At 39.7% G+C, this 22,673-nt stretch overlaps 1 protein-coding gene across 2 annotated transcripts in view; it reads left to right on the top strand.

Annotated features, from left to right (window-relative positions):
* Nucleotides 1-22,673, top strand: part of ARHGEF9 (Cdc42 guanine nucleotide exchange factor 9) — a 418,109-nt gene that overhangs the window by 160,698 nt on the left and 234,738 nt on the right. Inside the window, exon 4 of one of the 2 annotated variants that reach the window (XM_021080633.1) lies at nucleotides 10,114-10,208. The exons of the other annotated variant lie outside the window; for it this stretch is intronic. Coding sequence (XP_020936292.1) covers nucleotides 10,114-10,208 — 95 coding nt within the window. The remainder of the gene's footprint in view (nucleotides 1-10,113; nucleotides 10,209-22,673) is intronic. 2 annotated transcript variants of the gene reach the window in all.

Here is a 22,673-nt window from a genome sequence, read left to right as displayed (position 1 = left end):
TCTTTATCTGCTAGGGCATTTCCCCAGTAAGGGGTGAAGAGGGGGGTTGATGGCCTTTTATGTGAATAATTGCTATCTTCTTTGGAAGTCATGCTGCCCATAGCAGTGGTGTATAAGGTATCTGTTGACTATTGGAGTGCCTTGGGTCATTAAGAAACCTCATTCTTGCCATATATTGCAGCATGTGAATGGAGTATGTGATAAGCATATTTAAAGTCTATATATATATTTTATGATTTTGTCCTTGGCTAGTGCTAAAGTAGGAGTCAAAGCCACTACTAATTCAGCTTGTTGAGAGGTGGTTCCAAGGGAAAGTGTAGAGGACTCTAAAACTTTTGTTTCTGTGACAATGGTATAACCTGCTTTATGTGGGGAAGTATTACTTGCACTGGCATCTGTATACTGATTAGGTGTTTCTGGTATAAGTTTTTCAGATAGTTGAGGAAAGGGGGTTAATAAGGAATCAACTACTTCAATACAGGAATGAAAGCAGTCAATAGATTAGAGAGGTTGGGAGAGCAGGGAAGCTGGGTTAAGGGTTGAACATCTTTTAAAGGGGTCCTCAATGAGAAGGGTGTTTTGGGGCCTGTGGAATTAATAAGGTAGAGGCATACATTACATTAATAATATACGTTAATAAGGTAGATGGCATAGAGGCCATCCTTGGATGACTGACCCTAGTTGTTTGGACAAGTAAGTGATGGGGTGGAGTTCACCTCCATATTGTTGTGTCAGGAGACCCACAGCAAATCCCTCTCTTGCATGTATGTAGAGTAAGAATTCTTTAGAAGAGTTAGGAAATCCCAGGGCTGGGGCAGTGAGAAGTGTCTGTTTTAATTTTTGAAAAGGATCCTTAATGGATATAGATGGTCCTGAAGTTTCCTCGATGGGTCTATGTGGAGCCTTGTAAAGTGGCTTTGTCAAAATTCCAAAATTGGGCATCAATAGTCTAAAATATCCTACCAGAACTAAGAATGTTTAAGACTTCTTATTTGTTTAATGGGATAGGCATCTGTTCAAAGAGAGCTTTTCTATCTGTAGTGAGAGCTGTGTGTGGGGGGGTTAAGAGAAGTCCAAGATGGAAGACAGTTTATTGACATAGTTGAGCCTTGAAGGGGGCTACCCAATATCCCTTGTCAGCCAAGAAATTTAAAAGGAGAGAAGTGTGTTGTTGTAAGGGAAAGAATGAGGGGCTTCAAAGCAAGAGGTCATCTACATATTGCAAGATTGTACTAAGTTTTATGTAAAATTGGCTAATGTCTTTGGCTAAGACTTGGCCAAAGGAATGTGGGCTATCTCTAAAACCCTGATAGAGGACTGTCCAGGTCAGTTGAGTAGCTGAGAGAGTGTTCGGGTCAGTCCATATAAATCAATAAATCAATAAATCTGACAGGTTGGGTTTAGGGGAATCATGGAAAAGTCGTCTTTTAATTCAAGGACAGAAAAATAAGAAATATCAGAAGGGATATGAGACAGCAGAGTGTATGGGTTTGGAATGACCAGGTTAATGGGTAGGACTACCTGATTGATGAGGCGAACATCCTGAAATAAATTAAAGGACCCATCAGGTTTTTTAACAGGAAGGATAGGAGTATTGTATGGAGAGTGAGTAAGCTTAAAAATATTACCCTTTAGGAGGCATTGAATGATAGGTTTTAGGCCTTTTTTAGCATCTAGACTAATGAGATATTGAGATTGGTTAGGGAATTATGTACAGTCCTTTAGTTTTATGACAATGGGAGAGTGATAGCTAGCAATTGTAGGGATACTAGTGTCCCAAACAATAGGGTTTATATCAGAGGGGAGAGAGAAGGGACTGGGAGGGGCAAGCTCTGAGTCTGGCTGGCATAAGAGTATAATTTTGTGTTTGGTTTTTGTGGGGAATTGAATGTAGTCCTGGAATTTAATTAAGATGTCTCTCCCGATTATAGGATTATGGTTATGTGGGGATGACTAGGAATGAATGGCAAAAAGTGGTGTCAAAGAGTGTGCAGATTAAAGGTTCACCCTGTTGTGGTATAGTGGGTAATCGATCTAGAGGTGGGGGAGGTGTAGGTTATACCCTGAAAACTGGTAGTACAGAGTATGTGCCCTGTGTCTAGTAAGAATGACACAGTCTTACCTGCTACTGCCATAGATCTCCGAGGCTCTAGAGTGGTAGTAAGAGGGTGGGGGCCTGGTGGCCTTGGGCCCTGTAAATCTTCCATGGCCAGGCCCAACAAGTTGTGCATGTTGATAGTCTCTGCAGCAGATTTCATGGGGTTGGGGCAGCAATGGTCTGCCTGGGCTTCCCATAGTCCCCCTACCAATGTACCATTTGGCCACATTTATGGCAAGGGCCTGACAGAGGCCTCAGATTGGAGCATTCCCCATGTCCAATGTCCCTCAAAACCACATTTGAAACAGGCCCCTGGTGTGTGTGTGTGGGGGTGTCATTTTATTCTTTGTGTTTAATATACCTAGTTGGGGACCTTGGTTTATTTTTTGAGGATTTTCTTGTATGGCAGCAGCAAGAAGCTGATATTTAGTTATGGATTGTTTTAGTTTTGGGGCTTTTTCTTCTTCCTATTATTAAAGACCTTTAAATCAGCTTTAATAAGGTCACTTTGTGGGGTCAAGGGGCCATCTTCTAGCTTCTGTAGTTTATTTTTTATATCTAGTACTGACTGAGAGCTAAAGTGCATGTGAAGATAGGTCTTACTCTCTTCACTTCTAGGTTTAAGATGGTGTATTTAAGACTAGCCTCTGTAAGATGTGACATAAGAGCTGGATTTTCTTGGGGCTCTTGTATTATTTCTCTAATTTTATCATAATTAGCAATGTTTAATGAGCATTTTTTTCATATCCTCTATTAGGAAGGAGATAAAGTGGCCTCTCTTTTGCCTATCTAGGGAGTCTGTTTGATAGTTCCAATTAGGGTCCACATGAGGGACAGCCAGAGTTCCTATGGGATTGTTAGCAGGATCTTGAAAGTCTGCATGGGGTTGAGCTACCAGCCAAATTTGTTCCTTTCTTCAGGGGGATAATAGTTAAGGATAACATATATATCTTGCCAAGTCAGGTCTTAGGAGTGAATGAGATTTTTGGAATTCTTTTTTTTTTTTTTTTTTGTCTTTTTGCCATTTCTTGGGCTGCTCCTGCGGCATATGGAGGTTCCCAGGCTAGGGGTTGAATCAGAGCTATAGCCACCGGCCTACACCAGAGCCACAGCAACGCAGGATCCGAGCCACATCTGCAACCTACACCACAGCTCATGGCAACGCCGGAACCTTAACCCACTGAGCAAGGCCAGGGATCAAACCCACAACCTCATGGTTCCTAGTCGGATTCGTTAACCACTGAGCCATGACGGGAACTCCTGGAATTCTTTTGTATGAGTAGTGGGATCTGAGATAAAGGAGTTGAGGCATTTTTCTATTTGGGATAAGTCTCCCAGAGAGAAAGGAACATGAACTCTGGCAGTGTCTTTGGCTCCTGTGACCTCCCTTAAAGCAAGGAGAGGGGCCTCTGAAGATTTTTTTTTGTGTGGGATCTGGTCATGGGGGGATTATGGCTGGGGGGGGGGATTTGGGGGCAGGGGTTCAGGGTCATGAGGAATCAGAGTGGGAACGAGGCATTTATGGGGTCAAAGAAATGGAAGAAGGATAGGGAGGAGGATATTTGGATTCAGCTTGTGGGAAGGGTGAGGAGAGACTGCGAGAGGATGTTCATTTAGTAGGAGAACCTGATATGAGTTACAGTCAGAGCAAAGAGAGGGTTGAGACCTTAGGTAGACAAACGCCTGGATGTAGGGAACTTCTGACCACTTCCCATTGCATTGCAGAAAATTTTCTAGATCACATTGAATTTGGTAATCAAAAATGTGCTGTTTTCAGGCCATTGCCTTCTGTTATCCAATTTATATTAGGGCAAGGCCATATTGCAGAAGAAAATGAGACCCTTGGGCTTAATATCTGGGAGAAGTCCCAGAGTTGAAAGGTTATGAAGAAGACAACTGAGAAGTATGTCCCATGGAGGGAGAGAAAAGGAGGCACCCGTAGCATTAATTTGGGAGTGGAAGGCCGATATATGGAGCCTTTTAGCCCACCTAGGTGCTCTGAGAGGCTTCCCACTGAGAGGTCCTAGGATCTGAACTAGGGAATCCACCCAATCAGAAGGGTATCCCCCTAGGGAAGTCTGAGATCTGAGACAGAGGCTCTGTCCTGATCAGGAAATGTCTTTCCAGAGGAGGGGGATCAACCAGCCCCTGGGACAAGTCAGGACCTGGCTGACTGGACATCCAGACTTTATGAAAGTAGGATCAGTCTGGGTTGGAGACAAAAGAAAAATAGAAGAGGAGAGCTTCAATATTCACTCACCTTCCACTCGTTTTGAAATGAAGGCCAGTGTGGAGTGTGTTGGGGGGTGGTGGTAATCATCAGAAGGCACTTGAGACCTCAGAGCTCCATAGTCACAAAGAAGAGAGGGAGACTTTCACTCATATGAGCAGTAGTTGCTGGGAGAAAGAACTGAAGAAACCTTCAGAGCTCACCAGGGAGTAGCCCTGGCCTGAGTCTTCAGTTGTTCCAATAGCCTCTCTCCATTCACTGAAAGGCTCTTCAGTTTAGGGGATAGAAAACAGGAAAAGAGTTTAAGAACAGAGGAGGTTTCCACCCTTTTGGGCTAAAAACTACTGCCCCCAAGACCTAGAAGTACCTTCAGAATACCCCCAGAGAGTAGCCCTGGGTGGTGTCATCAATTGTTCCTCTAAGCCTTGGAGCATTAGGAGAAGCCTGGAAATTAGAAAGGGAGGGCCGGCTAACACTCCTGGGTTTCAGCACCAAAATGTTAGTGCACAGGAGAGAAGAAAAGACAGTCAACTGGAGCAAGATGTCTCGAGAAAGTTTTATTGACCAGAGAGATGGCCTGGGGCACTGAGAAAGAACTCAGGCCCCCCACCACTTAGGAAGAGTTAAGTTGTATAGGACAGGGGTCGTGTGTTGTATCATAATCATGGGACTGTGGTTGGGGTCTGGTCCAGGTGGGAGGTTTAATGTTCTGCAGTGGTGGCAAGTATGGGCTGTAGTAGATCTATAGCTCATGGTGACACTTTTGTGGCTGCTTTGCCTAAGATTCAAACCTATAGCTCATGATGACACTTTTAAGGATGGTTTGCTGTTCAGAGTTTCCACTTAAGAGGTGGGTATCATTTATCCATGTTTGATAACTGAGCCAGGTGTCATAAGACCTGAGTTCTCTACTGGGTTTCTTTTTTTTTTTTAATTGAAGTATGATTGCTTTACAATATTATGTTAGCTTCATGTGTGCAGAGTAGTGATTCAGTATTTTTTGCAGATTATATTCCATTATAGGTTATTACAAGATAATGTCTACAATCTCTTATGCTATGCAGCATATCCTTTTTACTTTATATTTTATATGTAATAGTTTGTATCTGTTAATCTCATACCCTAATTTATCCCTCTCCCTTTCCCTCTCCTCTTTGGTAACCATGAGTTTGTTTTCAATATTTATGAGTCTGTTTCTCTTTTTCATATAGATTTACTTGTATAACTTTTTAGATTTTGTGTGTAAGTGGTAGAATACAGTACTTGTCTTTCTCAGACATATTTGACCAAGCATGACGTACTCTAGGTACATCCATGTTGCTGCAAATGGCAATATTTCATTATTTTTTATGGCTTTGAGGTCTTTTGTGGTTCCATATGAATTTTAGGATTTGTTCTAGTTCTTCTAGTTCTGTGAAAAATGTCATTATATATTAGAAAATGTCATAGGTCTTTTGATAGAGATTGCATTAAATAAGATTGATTTGGGGAGTATGGGCATTTTAATTATCCTAATTGCACCGGGAGATCTATTGTGGCACAGCAGTTATTTTCTCTATAGTGGCTTTGGTCACTGCTGTGGCACAGGTTCAGTCCCTGTCCTGGAAACTTCCACATGTTGTGGAGGGTGGCCAAAATAATCTTAATTGCACTGGATATCTTTCCATTTCTTTTATCATCTCCAATTTCCTTCATTATTGTTTTATAGTTTTCAGAGTATAGGTCTTACAACCTCCTTGGTTAAGCTCATTGCTGGGTATGTTTAATGTGGTTTTAAATGGTATTAGTTTTTCAACTTTCTCTTTCTGCTATTTCATTATTAGTGTATAGAAACCAACAGATTTTTGTATATTAACCATATGTCCTGTAACCTTGTTTAAATCATTTATTAGTTCTAATAGTTTCGCATGGAGAATTTAGGGTTCTCTATACAAAGTATCATATCATCTGTAAATAGTGACAGTTTTACCTCTTTCCCTTGCCAATTTGCATATATTTTATTTCTTTTTTTCTTGTCTGATTGCTAGGGTTAAGACTTCCAATACTATATTAAAGAGAAGTGGTGAGACTGGGCATTTTTGTTTGTTCTTTTTTTTTTTTTTTTTTTTTTTTTTTTGGCCATTTCTTGGGCCGCTCCCGCGGCATATGGAGGTTCCCAGGCTAGGGGTCGAATCGGAGCTGTAGCTGCCAGCCTACGCCAGAGCCACAGCAACACGGGAACCGAGCTGCGTCTGCAACCTACACCACAGCCCACGGCAACGCCGGATGGTCAACCCACTGAGCAAGGGCAGGGACTGAACCCGCAACCTCATGGTTCCCAGTCGGATTCGTTAACCACTGCGCCACGAAGGGAACTCCTGTTTGTTCTTGAATTTAGTGAGAAGGCTTTCAGCTTTTCAGCATTGAGTATTATGTTAGCTGGGAGTCTGTCATGAATGTCCTTTATTACGATGAGATATGATCCCTCTATATGCACTTTAATGAGAGCTTTTATCATAAAAAATAGATGTTGAATTTTGCCAAATACTTTTTCTGCATCAGTTGAGATGATCATGGGATTTTTATTCTTCCTTTTGCTAATCTACTGTATTACATTGATTGATTTGCCAATGTTGAGCCATCCTTGTGACCCTGGAATAAATCCAACTTGGTCATAGTATATGATCCTTTTTATATATTTTTATATGTAGTGTGCTAATATTTTGCTGAGGATTTTTGTATTTACATTCATCAAAGATATTAGTCTGTAATTTTCTTTTTTTTTTTGTAGTGTCTTTGTCTGTTTTGGTATCAGGATAATGGTGGCCTCATAGAGCAAATTTGAAAGTGTTCCCTCCTATTCAATTTTTTTGAATAGTTAGAGAGGAATAGACATTAGTTTTTCTTTAAATGTTTGGTAGAATTCTCATATGAAGATGTCTGCTCCTGTACTTTTGTTTGCTATGATTTTTTTTTATTACAGATTCAATTTCATTTTCCGTGATTAGTCTGTTCACATTGTCTGTTTCTTCTTAGATTTGGCAGACTGCATGGTTCTAGAAATTTATTCATTTTTTCTAGGTTGTCCAATATAACTGTTCACAGTATTCTCTTATGATTTTTTGCATTTCTGTGTAATCGGTCATTATTTATCCTCCTTTTTATTTTGTTTCTGTGAAATCAGTCATTATTTATCCTCCTTTTTATTTTGTTTATGTGGATCCTCTCTTCTTGATGAGTGAGATTGGCTAAAGATGAACCAATTTTGTTAATCTTTTTTTTTTTAAAGCACTTGGTTTCTTTGATCTTTTCTATTGTGTTTTTGATTTCTATTTTATTTCCTTTCTAATCTTTATTATTTCTTCCCTTCTGCTGATTTTTAGATTTGTTTGTTCTTTTACCAGTTCTTTTAGGTGGCAATTTAGACTGTTCATTTGAGATTTTCTTGTTTCTTGAAGAAGACCTATATTGCTATGAACTTCCCTCTTAGAATTGCTTTTGCTGCATCCCATAGATTTTGGAAATTTGTGTTACCATTTTTATTTGATTGGAGTTATTTTCTGATTTCCTCTCTGATTTCATTGTTGAAACTTTATTTTTTTAATAGCATGATTTTTAGTCTTCATTTGTTTTTTTCTCTACCCATTTTTCTCTCTATGGTCTATTTCTAGTTTCATACCATTGTGGTCTGAAAAAAAATGCTTGATATAATTTCTATCATCTTAAATTTGTTGAGGTTTGTTATGTGATCTATCCTGGAGTACATTCCATGTGTACTTGAAAAGAGTGTTTATTTTTCTGTCTATGTGTATAATATCCTGTAGACATCAATTGTAACTGCTCTATTGCATCATTTACTGTCACCTTAATGATTTTCTGTCTGGATAATCTGTCTGTGGATGCTGGCAGGGTGTTAAAGTCTCCTACTATTACTGTATTATTGTCAATTTCTCCCATCACATCTGTTAGTATTTGCTTTATATATTTAAGTACTCCTGTATTGAGCATGTATATGTTGATGAATATAATATCCTCTTATTGCGTTTATCCCTTTATCATTATATAATGTTCTTCTTTGTCTTTTTTTTTTTTTTTTTTTTGGTCTTTTTAGCTATTTCTTGGGCCACTCCCGTGGCATATGGAGGTTCCCAGGCTAGGGGTCGAATAGGAGCTGTAGCCACCGGCCTACGCCAGAGCCACAGCAACGCGGGATCCGAGCCGCGTCTGCAACCTACACCACAGCTCACGGCAACGCCGGATCGTTAACCCACTGAGCAAGGGCAGGGACCGAACCCGCAACCTCATGGTTCCTAGTCGGATTCGGTAACCACTGCGCCACGACGGGAACTCCTTCTTTGTCTTTTTAAATAGCTTTTTTTGGCCACACCCACAGCATGCAGAAGTTTCCAGGCCACAGATCAAACTCATGCCATAGCCATGGCAATGCCAGATCCTTAACCCACTGAGCCATCAGAAAACTCCCTCTCTTTGTCTTATGTTATAGCCTTTATTTTAAAGTCTCTTTTTCTGATATGAATATTGCTATTCCTGCTTTCTTATCTTCCATTTGCATGAAAAATATTTTTCTATCCCCTCACATTCAGTCTGGGTGTGTCTTTAGCCCTGAAGTGAGTTTCTTGTATTTGGCCTATTGAAGGATTTTATTTTTTATCCAGTCAGCCACCATATGTCTTTTGATCAGAGCATTTAGTCCATTGACATTTAAAGTGATTATTGATAGGTCTGTACTTATCACCATCCTATGACTTTTTCTCTAGTAATTTTTGTAGTTCTTTTCTGATCATTTCTTTTTGTTTCTCCTTTTGTTGTTTGATCATTTTCATTTGTAGTATGTTTGGGTTTCTTTTTGTTTGTTTGTTTCTGTATATTTATTTTAGGTTTTTGATTTGTGGTTACTATGCTGTTTATATATTTTGACCCATAATTATATCTACTATTTAAACTGATCATTGCTGGATTTCTTTGTGTGTTGTGTGTAGTCTGTTCTAATCTTTCCCCTCAGTAAGAGAAGGGAAGGGAAGGGAGCCTCAGTATCCTTATCTTTTAAGCGGAGGAAGTGCTCTTTGACTGTTCTAAGAACACAGACTTCACTTTCTAACTGAGTCTGACTAGATATGTCCTCAGTTTCTCCTCATACTCACAGGCTTTTGGACACATTTACTGCTCATATTTCTTAATAGGTGGGTAATAGAAAGGAATGAAAAGTTAAAACCAGGTAAGTGTTAGGAGGGGCAAGAAATTATAGCTATTACTGGAAGCAAGATTTTGACAAAATTTGTGTTTTTTTTTTTTTTTTAACCACACCCATGACATGTGTAAGTTCCTGGGCCAGGGACTGAACCTGCACCACAGCAGTAATGAGGGCCACAGTGGTGACAATGCCATATCCTTAACCTGCTGAGCCACCAGTAAAGTCCAGTATTTGTGTATTTTAATTAACCAAACTTTCCATACCATGTAAAACTTCAGGTACCAGAGATTTGTCCAGACCTGGAGTTCTTCTTTGCAGTTACAGACAGGATTCTGAGGTTCTTCCTTTCCCAAAATATCTGAGCAGTGTAGAGAAGGTCCAGGGTACCTCAGATACTGGCTTTGGATTTCTTCTTTACTAACTTCTGCCCCCTTTATCACTATCACTGGCCTTGCTTAAGCATAACCTTCCCTCCCACCCCTCAGCCACCTCAATTCTGGTAATTCTGAGAGATAGACCATGTTCACCAGCAGCAAGAACTCTCTAAAAGGATCTGATTCTGGACTCAACCTAAGGGGTATTCTCTTACCACAGATAACTTGAACCAGAGATCCAAGACACTAGAAACCTATAAGAACATCACTGGATACTTGAACCCCCAGGGACCAGGAACCAAGTATGTTAATGAGGTAAGACATTTTTCCAAGTTTCATCTTGGAACTTGTTGAGCCTCTGGAACCATTTATTTCTTCTAAGCTATCTTTTAACTGTATATATTGCTTACAGCTTCCAACATGTGGAATGGAAGCAATTTTTAAAATGGGTTTCTAAGCTATTTTATGACTACAAAAATGTTGGGAGTATTAACCTTTTTTCCCTGAGGTTAATTTTTCTGTGAAATAAATCAAGGACTTTTTATGGCTTCCACACAACCTGCTGCTGCCGATGTCTTTGGCTACCTTTCCTGTGGCAGATGGGAGGATGGGCTGTGAGATTTTAAACCATGGGAAATTCGATTTACTTTTATTCCATCTTTTGGGTTTATGACCATCTTCAGTGATAATTGGTGGCATATTTATGTGCATTTGCTTGGAAATGTTTTATAAATGCATATATATAATAGCTGGTTTTGGGAGTTCAGTGATAGCTGGCTTCTTTATCTCCATGTCTCTATATCCATGTCTCTTGAGTATTTATGTAAGTATAATAAGTGTAGTTTTCTCACTGTATCTCTGTTCATGTGCATGTCTGTTCACATATGCCTATATATACATCTTTGCCCATCTATATGCGTGGTAAAGTACTATTTCATGCATGTATGGTTGTCCCAGAGCATGACTAAAATGAGTCTTTTTAACTTAACTAGCTGCTTGTGTGTGTCTGTTCTCTCTCTCTTTCTCTCCCTCTCTCTCTCTTTCTCTCTCTGTCTATGCGTCTGTATCTATAGATATAGTATCCTTCTGTGTGTATCCGTGGGTGTTTTAACATTTGGTGCTTTTGTTGTATGCGTTTGGATCTATGGGCATGTTCATTTGCATTTTTTGCTTGAGGTGTGTATAGATGCTTGCCTTCTAATGTGTCTGTGTGTCTGCATGAGTCAGTCTATGTGGGAATAAACATGTTTGGACATAAAAGGCTGCAGTTCTGTGGTTAAACCCTAGTGAGATTAGAGCTGAGATATCTGGCCTAGTGACTTATCTTTCACTATCACTAAGCTCCAACTTGAATATTTTCACTCAGAAATAGACTTCTGGAGTTCCTGTTGTGGTGCAGTGGAAACGAATCCGACTAGGAACCATGAGGTTGCATGTTTGATCCCTGGCCTTGCTCAGTGGGTTAAGGATCCAGTGTTGCCATGAGCTGCAGTGTAGGTCTTAGATGCGGCTCGTATCCTGCATTGCTGTGGCTATGGCGTAGGCCAGTGGCTACAGCTCCAACTAGACCCCTAGCCTGGGAACCTCCATATGCTGCGGGTGCAGCCCTAAAAAGGACAAAAGACAAAAAAAAAAAAAAAAAAAAAAGAAAAGAAAAGAAAAGAAATAGACTTCTAGCCACAGCAGTTCTTGCTTGTTTCATGACAACCACCACCTAGAAACTCTTGGTCAGGGAGATGTGTCATGAAGTTGAGATTTTGTTTTATAGTTTGGGAGTTGCAAAGTGAGGCCCAGAGGAAAAGTTCTATGGCACTGGGCTTGCCTTCTTCTCTTTGCTACCTCTGCCCAGTTGCCTTTTTGCCAGCCTTCCCTCAGTAGAGTTCCTTGGTCTAGGCTCAGCATGGCCCATTCCTCCTAATCTGAAGGGCATCAACAGGCAGGTCTGAACACCTATTTTCATTTGAACCAGGTCTCCACACTAGTTCTCATTTTATCAGCGTCCTCCTGATCAATAATTTGTGTATGCTTAAAGGCAGCAGCTCGTCATTTGGTTTTTTTTTTTAATTCTTTATTCATTTATTTTGTTTCATAATTAATATTCTCAGTCATGGATTTCTTTTCACTAATTGTGGGGTCAGACAGAAGAGAAGCGTATTATAAAATGATTGCCATCATTTTGTAAAGTTTGAAAATGAAATTGAATTTTTTAACCACAGATTAGTCTTCTTTTACAAAATGTACTTTGCTGATTATAAATAGTTCTCCTGAACTGTTTCCCTTTGAAATATTTTAAATCACATTTGGTCCAGCTCAGGGAGCAAAGTTCTTTACAAGTAGTAGGTTATTATATATTGACTACATTTAGTAAATGAGGGAATTATTTGATTAAATTTGTTTGCCATCTTAATAGAGAAAGGTAGGAGATAAGCCATATGGAGAGTTATTTAAAATAAATTTCATATTATTAAAACAATCATACAAATGAACCTATCTACAGAAAAGAAACAAACTCATGGACCTGGAGAACAGACTTGTGGTTGCCAACGGGGAGGAGGTGGGTGTGGGATGGACTGGGAGTTTGGGCTTAGTAGATGCGAACTACTGCATTTGGAGTGGATAAGCAATTAGATATTGCTGTATAGCACAGGGAACTTATCTAATTCCTTGTGATAGAACATCATGGAACTATGTCTGGTCAGTTGATGGAGGATAGCATGAGAAAAACAATGTATAAATATGTATGACTGGGTCGCTTTGCCATATAGCAGAAATTGGCACAACATTGTAAATCACTATACTTTGATTTTTAAAAAAATATGAAAAAGCCCAATAGAGTATAGTAGTCATTTGTGCAAAGGCCCTTTCTTTGAGGAAGCCAGACTTTGTAAGGCCCCAAGAAGTGAAATCCAGGGAGGTAGTTCCATCAGAATAAAGTATCTAGACTCAGTGGTTAAAAGGAATGATGGCAGTCACCAAGGAAACCTTGAGGAAGCTCTATGGCATCTACAGCACTCGAAATGCTTAAGCAATTTTTTTTTAGTCCTGCTTAGCACTTGGTCCTCCTATGATTTTAATAGTAATAGAATGGCTTAAATCTCCGTGACATTTTACAAAATGCTTTTAAATTCAACATTTTATTTACCCTCACTGTAGACCTGTCAATAAATATTATCTCCATCTTGTTCATGAAAATGCTGAGGCTTAAAGTGGGAACATGACTGATCTAAAGTCACCTTGTTAGTAAACGGGAAAGCCAGGATCCAAACTCTCTGTATGACCCCAAATCAAAATGCAGGACTTCTCTGTCTTGTCTTTCACATCCCTGGAGAACTCAGAGTTAGGAGCAAAATACTTTTTCAACAGACTAATCTAAGATAATTTAAAAAGGAGAATATAGTGGTGGACTACAATATTCAAGATTTTTTAGAAGAAGTGGAATTTGGATTTGGCCCTGAAGGATGGGAAGGGATGAAATAGGCAGAGCAGATGGAGGTCTATAGGGGAGACCCACTCTCCCTGTCCCGTGGGAATACTGAGTTCAAGCTGGTCTCCTATTAACAGTGTTAGGAGTAAATAGGACTCATGCTTTACATGTGTGTCTACCTTATATCTAAGAGAGCAGTCTTGACATATACTACCATTTATTACCTGGGAAGACTGTATTATCTCCATTTTACAGATGAAAAAAAAATGAAGCTGAGAGAAAGTAAAAGACTTTCCCAAGGTCAAAAAACAAATTATCAGAGTCAGGATGGGTTTATTTGTGGCTTCAAGCCCAATGACCTGATACCTATTTCATATTCATATCTTCCGACTTAAGGAAGATAGCAGGTTATCCACAGTAGGTCTTAAAGCATGTGGATCTAGCCATATTCTGCCTCCATCACCCCCACTATCTGCTGCCTTTTCTAGGGCTCCAACTTGACTGGCTTTGGCTTTGGCAGACTGAGCATCAGCTGATAATCTCTGACAGAACATGCTATGATAGTAGCCCCATCCCATAAAGCCAGGAAGGGAGGTAGGGATATACTGGAAGCAATACTAATACCCAGGTCACCTTTAATCTAGGTACTGGTGTTGATTCCACCAGTACCTTGTTGTCTCCCTCTTGGTGGTTTTTCTCTTCAACCTTCATGTCAAAAAGCCAACCATAATTTCTACCTAAAGTTAAAATTAGCTAGCCTTTTCTCCCCAAGACTAGGCTGAGAAAACTTTTTCTGAAGGAAACCTATTAATCAATTGATAAGGATAAATTTCTTTAGAGGAGCTAGGGAGGATGAGCTTTGAGTTTCAGGATCCAGTATGTTTCCCTTAACTCTGGGTTCTAAGCAAAGGCTTATCTGCATCTGATTACATTTTTTTTTTTTTTTTTGTTCAGCATAGACTTTCTGATCACAATACTGTAAGTGCTGAAGTTTTTAAAATGCAACCACATCGGTTATCTCTTTGAAGTCTATACCCCTGGGAGAGCAAGGCAGGTATTGTTTGTCCCTATTTAACAGAGGCAGGTAATAAGTCTCAAGTTGATCTTGAACAACTTGTTTGAGATCATCTAGCATTGCAGAACCAGTGTTGGAACCTGGGTTCTTGATTATCAAGTTTATGTAAATTTTACTACATCTAACTGGATTATCTTCATGGCCTTGGTTTTTTTTTTTTTTCTTTTTAGGGCTGCACTTATAGCATACAGAACTTCTCAGGCTATGGATCAAATCAGAGCTACAGCTGCTGCCCTGCACCACAGCTCACAACACCAGATCTGAGCCTTGTCTGTGACCTACACCACAGCTCATGGCAATGCCTGCTCCTTAACCCACTGACTGAGGCCAGGAATCGAACCTTCATCCTCATGGATACTAGTTGGGCCTGTTACCACTGAGCCACAACAGGAACTTCTGGCCTTGGATTTTAAAGCTCCTTTCTTGCTGAGAATCCAGACTACTTTGGTTCAGCTTTACTAATATATAATTTACACAAAATAAAATTCACCAAGTTTAAGCATACAATTTGATGCATTTTGACAAATATGTATACTCATGAAACCACAACATGATTATAATATAAAATATTTTCGTTATCCCATAAAGTTCCCTCATGTCACTTTCTAGTCAGTGTTGTCTCCCCACTCCCCTTGCAGCCACTGATCTGCTTTTGATCTTTATAATTTTGCCAGAATTTTATTTTATTTTATTTTTACTTTTTAGGGCCACACCTGTGGCATACAGAAGTTCCCGGACTAGGTGTCAAATAGGAGCTGCAGCTGCTGGTCTATACCACAACCACAGCAATGCAGGTTCCGAGTCATGTCTGCAACCTACACCACTGTTCATGGCAATGCTGGATCCTTAACCCACTGAGTGAGGCCAGGGGTCCAACCCGAATCCTCATGGATACTGGTCGTGTTTCTCACCACTGATCCACAATGGGAACTCATATAATTTTGCCAGAATTTTAAAACTAGTAATAATTAATTTGTATTTAAAAAGTCATGAGGATAGTAATGATCTCTGTTCTGAATTTTGCAAATTTACAGGGAATTGAAATGATTTTCTCTAAGTCATGCAGTAAGTTTGTGTATTTATTCATTTATTTATTCATTCAGAAGACAGACTGTGTTCCAAGAACTGAGCTGAGTGCTGGGATACAGACTTTCAAAGGAAACTGTGCTCTCAAGGAGTTCAGTCTAACCAGGAGAGAACCATAAACCAATAAGGAATCAGAGCAATGTGATACATCCTAAGAAAAGGATTGAACCAGGTCTGTAGAAGTACTTAATTCTACTTGAAGAAGTCAGGGAAACAGACTGGATCCTGAATCCCAGGGGAGATTTTCTTTGAAAAATTATCAGTAGTTCTAAAAATGATGTGTAGGGGGTGGATGAGAGGGATAAGATTGGAGAGCTCTTTCCAGACCTAGAGAGGGCAAAAGTGTGAAGACAACAATCAGCACACCAGCCATGGGGAACTGCAAGATGGATGAGATGGTGGACATCCTGGCAAAAGTTCAAAAGAGTTCCAAAGGATAGAGGTCCTAGTGGGCTTGATAATAACCTTGATGGCAATTGGCAAGTTTCAGAGAGTGCCAAAATGATAATTATCTTCTGAAGCCCTGATGTATTGGGACTTTCAAGAATGTTTAGAGTTGGAGAAAAGTTCAGTGTTGAGAGCAGTTTTCATTTCCTTGCTTAGATGGCAAAGATATGTTATTTCAGAGACCTGGAGGATCTTGCAAAATTCCATTTGCATTTTTCCTGGAAAGCAGGATCAGTAGAGGCTGTTCTTCTCAGCCCTACCCTTATAGGAGCTTCAGACTGTAGGGAGCTCAGAGCTGGAAGTGATGTATTTGTCATGAACTTGTTATGCTGCCAGCATTGCTGTAGCTCACTATAAACTTGAGAACCAGATGAACCTCACTCTTCCAGAAGCCAAAACCTTCCATGAAGGAGAAGCTTTTATACAACTACAGAGCATATGCTCAGAAATTGAGTTCTAGAGTCAGACAGGTAGGAGTTTTCATCTCCAATCTGGCTGGCATAGGGACCTGAGAGGGTTCCCCCTCCTCTGATATCAGTCAGTTCTTTGATTCTCTGATTCCAAATGGTGTTTTACAATTCAATTCAATTCTGACACTAACTACACAGAATTAATATCAGATTATACAAGTTTAAGAGCTTAGTCCCGGAGTTCTCTTGTGGTGCAGCAGGTTAAGGTTCTGGCATCATCACTGAAGTGGCTTGGGTCACTCCTTAGGCATGGATTTGATCCCTGGCCCAGGAACTTCCAGGTGCCACAGGTGAAGACAACAATCAGCATACCAGCTAAAGGAAAAAAGAAGTTCAGTCCTACAAGACTACCCTCATTTTAGATAACACTCTTAATTATCAGATTCCTGGATTATTCACACTTCTGTTCTACTTGGCTACAAATTTTGGCATTCCCACTTACCCCTTCAAGGTTTATCTTAAGAGATACAAATCAGGAATAGCCAAATTGAAGAATTATAAAGGGCAATGTATTGGAGTGGAAGGGTGTATAACTCTGTGCCCTCTCTAGACACAATGTCCTAGCACCTCAATGTGTTCACCAACCTGCAAGGAAGCTCTATGAACCCTGTTGTTTGGGGGTGGGGTTCTGGAAGTTTCATTTTGTTGACATGGTTGATTAAATCATTGGCCTTTGATGGCTGAATTCAATCTCAGGCCCCTCTCCCCTCCTGCGAGGTTGGAGAGTGAGGCTGAAAGTTTTAACCGATTTGTTCTTTTTGGTGACATGCCCCCATTCTGAACTACCAGTTATCTCATTAACTTATAAAAGAAATTCTTGTCACTCTGAAATTTCCAAGGGTTGTAGGAACTCACTTGCCAGGATCTACAGACAAGGACCAAATATTTATCTTTTATTATATACCACAGGACCCAAAGATTTCTTCTGATGGCAAGCCATTGAAAGAGCACTAAATGAGGAGTCAGGAGCCCTGGGCTCTAGCACTGGCCTTGGGTAAATTGGGGGCCTTTCTCTCCCACTCTTCTCTGGACATAAGAAAATTGAACTGGATGCTCTCAGAGGTCCTTTTAGCCTAATCCCAATCAAAGTTATATGGTAGTCAGAGAGATCCCCTAGCTGTCCACATAAAGCCAGACCTCACCATTGACTGGGTTTCCCAGAAAATAAGTGCTCCCGGTCCGTAAAGCCTAGACAGAACAAACTGATCAAAAATGTTCTTTCTTTCCTTCTGCTCCACTTAATTCCAGGGTTTGGACTAGTGTAAGGTGAGTGAGACATTTGCCTTGGACATAAATTTTAAAGGGGAGGTGCCAAAAAACTCAATAATCAGGATAAATAATTAATATAATAAATATAATATTTTAAAAAATGAAATTGGTACAAAAATCCACATTTAATAAAATAACAAAATTTTAAGTAAAGACAGGATCAGTATTATTGATTTTTCCTTTTTCCTTGGATTCCTACATGGTTTGGCACAGCACTGCTCAATTCTGTTTCATTTCTCCCAAGTAGACAAATTACCTCACTTAGGGATCCAAGATGAAGCTAGATTCCTGCATTATGGAAATTGGATTTGTGGCATGCTCTTTAAGAAAAGTGACTAGTATATGGAATTCCCACTGTGGCGCAATAGGATCAGTGGCATCTTGGGAGTGCTGGGATGCAGGTTTGATCCCTGGCTCAGCACAGTGGATTAAGGATCTGGTGTTGCCACATTTGCAGCTTAGTTCACAACAGTGGCTCAAATCTGACCCCTGGCCTGGGAACTCCGTATGCCACAAGGCAGCCAAGAAAGAAAAAAAAAAGAAAGGAAGAATAAAATAATTAAAAAAAAAGGAATGAAGGAAGGAAGAAAGAGAAAGAAAGAAAGAAAGAAAGAAAGAAAGAAAGAAAGAAAGAAAGAAAGAAAGAAAGAAAGAAAGAAAGAAGAAAGAAGAAATAAGAGAAAGGTGACTAGTATATAATAAAAGCATAATGGTGAAGAGTATGGCCTTTGGAGCTAGACAGCTTACTATGCTGTTATGTCTACTAGTCGTTACATGTGTAAACTTAAACAAATTTTTTAACAATTATGTTTCTCTATAAGATATGAATAAGAATAGTAGCTACTGCTTAGGGGCTATTCTGAGGGCTAAATTAATTGCTATATGTGAATATCTAACCAAGAAATCTGGCACATGGCATGTGCCCAGTGAACATTTGATCTTGTTATATTTTGGAAGATTTTAGTTTAGAACATGAAGGTTAGTAATGATGCTGCATTAGATGACTGAGGCTGATTGTCATTCTTTCTATTGCTCTATAAAAGCTTCTAAACGCTTTTGAGTACAGTGTTGCTTGAGGCAGAGAGATGAAGTGCATGACTTTAGAAAGTTGTTTCCATTTATTATGATGCTTGTGACAAAATAGTTTTAAATGTGAGTTAAAAGCCACTATATTGTGTTGATCTATTCAAACTATCCAGAAAGTGTTGAACTACCTTTGATGAACTGTGCCCTACATTGTGGATTTATAGCCATTAGAGTCAACATAGCCAGTTGAATTTCCCTGAGGTTCTGGAATAGTCCCATGCTCTACTACCCCTAAGGGAAGCTATAGAAGTATATGGGGCATTGCCCAGGTTCAGAACTCTCTGACTAAGCCTAGGATTGATTGATCTTTTAATTAATTTAATTCTAATATGCTGGATAGGTAATACTTGAGTGTCTACTTTGTTCTAGGACCTGTGCTGAGCCCTCCGGTAGTAGGGAGGAGTTAGTCTTAGTCCCTGCCCTCAAAGGGCTCCTACTCCAGTAGTGGAGAAAGATAGGGTCTCCACTAACTTAAAATTAATTTCCTCCTTCCCAGTCTGTATTAGTCAGAGTTTTCCAAAGAAACAGAGCCAATATATATTTGTATTTATACACACACATAAAGATATTTATTATGAAGAATTGGTTCATTTAATTTTAGAGGCTGGAAGTCCAAGCTGCAGAATGCACCTATGGGTAGGGAAAGCCAATATTTCATTTAGAAGGCCATCAAGGAGGAGGAGCTGAAGTTCCAGGTAAAGTCTGAAGGCACTCTGCTGGAAAATTCTCTTTTACTTGGGCCCTTATATTCAGACTTTAACTGATTGAATGAGACCCACCCACATTATGGAGGAAAATCTGCTTTACTGATTAAAATGTTACTCTAATCAAAACACCCTGGAAGAAATATATGCTCAGACCTATTTATAACGAAATGAGAGGGAAATACTCATGATAATTACAATCCTCATTTCCATAACTGGTCACATGGTCATAGTTTGTATTTATAACTGCTTTCTTCTACTATCCATTCAGTATTCCCTTTGCCCTAAAGTAACTCAGCTGGCTGTAGTTGTCTACCTACATGATGGGATGACCAAACCTTCACTTCTGAAGGATCTGGGCCATCAGTAGTCCTAACTGTGTTAGGTTGTGGTAGTTTTCCATTGAGTTTACTCACAGAGAATGGTAGTATTGAGATGTCCTAAGGAGTCTCCTACACCAGACATACTCTTCCTAACCTCATTGTGAAGTAATAGTCCAGTTTCTCCTAGATAGTCAGGATCTATTACTAGGCAGCATAGTAAATTCCTTCTTTGTCTATTGATTTAGAGGCAAAATTTAGAGGACCTAAGTGTAGAAGTCCTATGTGTGTGCTATGAACTTCCAAATGATGACTTATATCTGACTGATGAGGAGCTTTCCATATGAAATTTCATGGACAGCTCACTTTTGACCTGGGCCTTGAAGGAACCTCCGGAAGCCCAGTGCTGACTTAAACCAGAGAGGCTGTGGAGGATCCTCCAAGGGAGGATACAGTGCCATTGATTGAGCAACTGCTGTGTGCTCTGCTCTAGCCAAGGTGCTTAAAGCCTATGCTTAGTTAAACTCAGAAATCTGAGAAGGTGGAACTCAAGCTCTTCTCTTGCCAGACCCAATGTCCTATATTCTATCTTCTCTCCAGCTTTTACGATGTACTTAGGGGAAAGTCTGAGCTTTCTCCACTGTGGTATGCAAAATAATGGCCACCCAAAGATGTCCTCATCCTAATTTCCAGAACCTATGAATATGTGCCTTATCTGACAAAAGGGACTTCGTCGATGTGATTAATTTATGGGTCATGAGATTGGGGGGTTTACCCTGTATTATTTGGGTGGGCCCAAAATAATCACAAGGTTCCTTATAAAGAAACATCAGAGGTAGGAAAACAGAAAGAGATGTGATAATGGAAGCAGGAAAGCCAAAGTCAAAGACAGACTACAAGAAGCTACTTTGCTGATTTAGAAGATGGAAGAAAGGGCCTTGAGATACAGAATGCGGATGGTTTTCCAGAAGCTGAAAAAGGCAAAGAAGTTCTCCCCTAGAGCTTCCAGAGGGAATGCAGCTCTATGTTCCAGAAGTAACAATATCTTGATTTTTGCTCAGTAAACCAATTTTGGACTTCTAAACTCCAGAACTGCAAGGTAATACATTTGTATTGTGTTGTTTTAAACCATGAAATTTCTGGCAATTTGTTACAGCAGCAATGGGAAATAAATACATCCACTGAGCACAAACCTTTCTCAGAGTGTGAGGAAAGGTCCAAGGCCCTGAAGTTTGGCTTTCATGTACCAGCCAGCAGGCAGGAAGAGAAGGTATTTTAGAACTCTGGGACAGATAAGCCATTACTATATATGCAGGACATCTCTCTGTGCCCATAGTATCATATTTTTATTAGTTTAACTACAAGGATATTGTCACAGTCACTGGTTTCAGTCACCTCAGAGGCCTTATTGAGGTTGATTCTATTTAGCTCATTTGGCCTGAATGCCAGATCTGAGGACTGTGTGCACTGAGGATAAGAATACCAAGAGAAATCCCACTTAATGCCTTGAGTTACAAACTCCTTATCCCCATACCAGTCTGAAAAGACTCATTCCTAGTTCTTGGATTCCCCTGGCCTTGCTCCCACTCCCAGCAATCCCTATTCCTCCCTGAGTATCACCCATGGGTATTCAGGCTCATCTTCATCACTGCTTCTTAGCCCGTGGTATTGCTTATATTTTATGTCTTTTCCTTTTTCTTTTTAGTTGAATTTTTTTTTCTTTTTTGGCTGTATTCACAGCACATGGAAGATCCCAAGCCAGGATCAAATCTGAGCTGCAGTTGCAATTTACACCACAACTGTGGCAATGATGGATCCTTAACCCATTATCAGCAGTGTATAAATGTTCTCCTTCATTGTATGATCACTTTTTAAGATCCTCACCAATATTTGATATTGTCACTGTTTTTTATTTTAACTGTTTTTTTTTCTGTCTTTTTTTGCCATTTTCTTGAGCCAATCCCGTGGCTTATGGAGGTTCCCAGGCTAGGGGTCAAATCGGAGCTGTAGCCACCGGTCTACACCACAGCCACAGCAACGCGGGATCCGAGCCACGTCTGCAACCTACACCACAGCTCACGGCAATGCCGGATCGTTAACCCACTGAGCAAGGCCAGGGATCGAACCTGCAACCTCATGGTTCCTAGTCGGATTCGTTAACCACTGTGCCATGACGGGAACTCCAATTTTAACCATTTTGATAGGCATATCTCATCATGGTTTTAATTTGAATTTTCCTAATACTTGATTATGATGAGTATATTTTCATGTGCTTATTGGCCATCTATATATCCTCTTCAGTGAAATGTCTGTTTATGTTTTTTCCCAGTTTCTTATTGGATTGTTTGTGTTTTGTGGTTGAGTTTTGAGCATTCTTTGCATAGCCTATACACTAGTAATTCGTCAGATATGAGGTTTGCAAATATTTTCTCCCTGTGTTTAGCTTGTATATTTTTTCAGTTCACATAGCCTTTCACAGAGCAAAAGTTTTAACTTTTAATGAGGTCCAATTTGTTGATTTTTTTCTTTTATGGTTCATTTATTTAGTGTCAAGTCTCAGAACTCTTTGCCAAACTCTAGACTCCCAAGATTTTTTCCTATCATTTCTAAAATGTTTATTGTTTTAAAAATTATATTTTATCCATGATCCACTTTGAGTTAATTTCTTTCTTAAAATTTTATAATGATTTTTATTTTTTCAATTATAGCTTGTTTACAGTGTTCTGTCAATTTTCTACTGTACAGCAAGGTGACTCAGTCACACATACATGTATACATTCTTTTTTCTCACATTATCATGCTCCATCATAAGTGACTAGATATAGTTCCCAGTGCTATACACCAGGATCTCATTGCTTATCCATTCCAAAGGCAAAAGTTTGCATCTATTAACCCCAAA

This window comes from Sus scrofa, chromosome X (genome assembly GCF_000003025.6).
Source record: "Sus scrofa isolate TJ Tabasco breed Duroc chromosome X, Sscrofa11.1, whole genome shotgun sequence".
NCBI classification, from domain to species: domain Eukaryota; kingdom Metazoa; phylum Chordata; class Mammalia; order Artiodactyla; family Suidae; genus Sus; species Sus scrofa.
Note: the sequence above shows the minus strand (reverse complement) of the source record. Positions and strands in the feature narration are given on the sequence as shown.